The sequence below is a fragment of the Lottia gigantea genome (assembly GCF_000327385.1).
Source record: "Lottia gigantea unplaced genomic scaffold LOTGIsca_335, whole genome shotgun sequence".
In the NCBI taxonomy this organism is placed as follows: domain Eukaryota; kingdom Metazoa; phylum Mollusca; class Gastropoda; family Lottiidae; genus Lottia; species Lottia gigantea.
In genome coordinates, this window is record NW_008709130.1 from 43,383 (window position 1) to 47,430 (window position 4,048).

At 34.9% G+C, this 4,048-nt stretch overlaps 1 protein-coding gene across 1 annotated transcript in view; it reads right to left on the minus strand.

The window, feature by feature from the left end:
• Window positions 1-3,664: 3,664 nt before the first annotated feature.
• LOTGIDRAFT_175661 (hypothetical protein) overlaps window positions 3,665-4,048 on the minus strand; it is a gene marked incomplete at both ends in the record, with an annotated part of 13,058 nt that continues 12,674 nt past the window's right edge. The window contains one exon of the mRNA XM_009058366.1: window positions 3,665-3,801. Within this exon, the coding sequence (XP_009056614.1) occupies window positions 3,665-3,801 (137 nt within the window). The remainder of the gene's footprint in view (window positions 3,802-4,048) is intronic.

Consider the following 4,048-nt stretch of genomic DNA (forward strand, 5'->3'; position numbering starts at 1 on the left):
TACCTATGGTAGCCAATCATGATAACCTACAGCCGTCTATCGAACCATTTCAATCTCAGCTGCACATTATTTTCAAATCCACCCTCCACGTGGTGCAAGAACCATGTTTTTTCCCAAATCCACATGGACACCATCCAAGGCTGCCATACATCCCTACATACTGAAAAAATGTGAGAGTATGAACAGCCAAATTTCTCAGCTGTCTTATCACGCACGAGAATCCTAATCTCACAAGAATATCAACCTTGAACCTACTCAAGAAAGACGATGCCATAGTTATCAAGAAGAGTGATAAAGGTTCAGGTGTCATTTTGAATCGAGAGGATTTTATTTCAGAAGCGGAACATCAACTGAATAATCCTAAGCGTTATGCTATTTTTGCAAGAGCCCATTTTCAACGAAATTGCTTCTATGATCAACACCATCATTCGCAATTTAGTCCAATCAAGTTATCTTAAACGTCGTCAGGGACATTTATATACTTAACCCAAGATCCATAAAAATCCTGCCAAAGAGTGGTTTATCCCTAACCGAATCCCGAAAGGTGTCTTATGTAGTGTCAGAATACACTAGCATGCCAACATCGAGCCTACCTCCTCCAAATGCAATTTTGATTTCCATCGACGTGACATCTATGTATATTAATATCGATACTACATGGTTAGTTGCAGTCCGTAAAGCGTTGGAAAGAAACCCGGACCCAAACAGACTCCTGAAGAAATTCTAAGCTCCTGGACATTTGCCTTAGTCGCAATGATGTTGCAGTCATTTAACGGTAAAACATATCTGCAAACTTCCGGGACTGCTATGGGCAAGCGTTTCGCCCCTTCGTACGTAAACCTTTTCATGGCTGAGTGGGAACGTGAGGTTTTATCCCTTGACTCATTGTTTTATTGTCGTTTTCTTAGTGATATTTTCTTGAAAAATACTGGCTAAATGGGATGACAACCACTAAGACCGAGTGTCATGATATGATAGAGAATGTTTCGAAAGTATTAGAAATTTCACAAGATAGAGTCAAGGAAAGATATGCTTTCATTTATTTTGGGAGTAGCATGCCGACACTATCATAATGTAGGCCTACACCGGGTCCACAGAACATACACCTTCAGAGAATATTCGATATATTAAAGAATAACAGCATTTTGGATGTAAATGGTTTAAAAAAAAAGCTTTTTTGTGCTTATATAATTATAATTCAATCACGATTCAGTTTACTCAGTATCACGCAATTTGATCGAGTGACTAAACAGAAAAAGTAAATAAGATGCGCTCGTTCACAGAGGACTGCCTTTCTATGGAATTTGATTACTGCCGGCGATAGCAGTTAACATCAAGTCAGGAGTCATAACATCCATTATACCCTTAGGCCATCTATGTCACTTCTATGTTACCATCAGATAGATCAAAGGATGGTGATAAGGTAGCAGCCGCTACAGTTACACCATCCTAAGTTCTATCTGTAGCTTTACCATCTGCAGCCTCCAACAGCATAACCTATAAGATCACAGCACTACTGTGCTGTTTCTTTATTTCAGATTTTTGCGCAACCTTCTTTACATTTTGTGAGGAGATTTCAATGGTCACCATTCTTTCTGGGGCAGCTCCGATGATAATAGCAGAGGAAAAATAATAGCTGACTTCATTTATGACAATGATCTTTGCATTTTTAATGACGAATCGCCTACGTATTTCTGCTCAAAAAACAAAACTTTTTCTCATCGAGAAATGAAGTTGTTTTGTGTCGCTCTCGTCTTGGACATACTCACCTCACCAACTGTTATTTGCTCAAGCGAGAGCCTCAACCAGTCTGTGAGCACTGCCAGATCCGTCTGACAGTGAAACACATTCTGATTGAGTGTAAGCATCTCAAACCTGTAAGATCACAGCACTACCGTGCTGTTTCTTTATTTCAGCTTTTTGCGTAACCTTCTCTATATGAGAAGGTTGTGGCTTTTTAAAAACAAGCAGGTCTTTATTTTAAATTTTAAATAGATTAGTCATTGTTTGTTTTACATATTTTGTTTGTTTTTAATACCACCATGTGGTGTATTACCCGTGATATTGTTTTTAGTGTTTTTTTGTAGTCATTAATTGACTTTGTCTGTGATATGGTTTTTATCGTCTTCTTTTGTTGTCACTATGCGACCTTTCTGTGATATTGATATGTGTTTTAGTTTTTTATTATTTTAACGTATTCTGGAGCTATATAGCCCGTTTGGCGCTGAAGCTCCTTAATGCATTTCATTTCATTTCATTTCCAACAGCATAATTCATTGCCATTTTACAGGCACATGAGTTCTTTCATTCCTCTACATCATTAAAAAAATGTATTATATTTTCTGATTCTTTGTCCTCATTACAAGCTATTAATAACATCCAGCTTGTACACCCAATAATCGGGGATATATACAAGCTCTCTGGGCCGAAAAAGGACATTGTCCTTTGTTGGCTCCCCCTTGTCTTTTAAATCTGTGATAAAGTCATTTATTCAACATCGATGGCAGCAAAGATGGGATGCTGCAGACACTAACAAGCTTCATGCCATTAAGCCTCTCCTAGGAGACTGGCCCTCCTCCTATTGTGCCAACAGGAGAAATGAAGTTGTTTTGTGTCGCTCTCGTCTTGGACATACTCACCTCACCAACTGTTATCTGCTCAAGCGAGAGCCTCAAACAGTCTGTGAGCACTGCCAGGTCCGCCTGACAGCGAAACACATTCTGATTGAGTGCAAGCATCTCAAACCTTTGAGATCCCTCTTTATGAGAAGGTTGTGGCTTTTTAAGATAGTCGGATCTTTATTTTAAATTTTGAATAGATTAATCATTGTTTGTTTTTAATATTTTGTTTGTTTTTAATACTGTTTTTATTTCAATGAGCAAATTTTACTCTAGATGCAGTGCTAATTAAATTATGAATTATTGGGTACACATATCGATGAGAATACAAATACAACAAGCAATGTTAAATTACACAAAATACAAATGAAATGAAATGCATTAAGGAGCATCAGCACCAAACGGGCTATATGGCTCCAGAATACGATAAAATAATAAAACATTAAAACAATATAACACCTATCAATATCACAGAAAGGAATCACATAGTAACAACAAAACAAGACGATAAAAACCATATCACAGGAAAAGTCATTTAATGACTACAAAAACTACTAAAAATAATATCGCAGGTAAAACAAAATATATACAAAATATATGATTATACAATATATAGTATAAAATAATTTCTGTATCGCCCCACATTTAATGTATTGGGCACTATTTAAAATATTTTGATATTGAAATTAGTGTAACAAATAGTTAGACACTATAATTGAATTATTCTAAGAAAAAGGTAATACACTCTTGATGGTCAATCTGTAGTACATTTTTCACAGTTTGTATTTCCGACCTATCTCTCCATAACTTTATTCTGAAAAGTAATTGTCATTTTTATTAAATGCAATGTTGAAAAAATATTAAACCAATAAAAGATGGTGAATTGTAACACATGAAATCTACATATCAATCATTACAAACTGAAGAAAAAGATTGATTAAAATTTTCAACGAACTAATAAAGATCATAAATAGCATAATGTATCATAATTATCTATTCCTCATCATCAAACATCAATTTGGTAAAACCTGATATTTGTACCTCTGTTAACTTTTACCAAGATTAGCATATGGTCTAATATCATCTATATTAGCTTCGTTTCTATCAACATTAGAACTATTATCTGATTGTATTATAGCTGTATTGTTGACTGTATCTAATTCTTGATATGTTTGTGTGTCATCTAAAACAAATAGAAGGGAACTTTGTGACTAATACAAATTAAAAATTAAATTAAAAATTTTAGTTATAAATACATTTGCAATGATTTTCGTCATTCTTGTTGTCACGCCTTCAGATCATCGACAAGTGATTTTTGGTGAAAGCATTCAATATTCATCCATTTGTGCACTTAAATTCATTTAGAAGATATTTTGATCAATAAATGTTTCATGATTGATTTTGACCGAATTTAGTGCATTTTTGTTAAA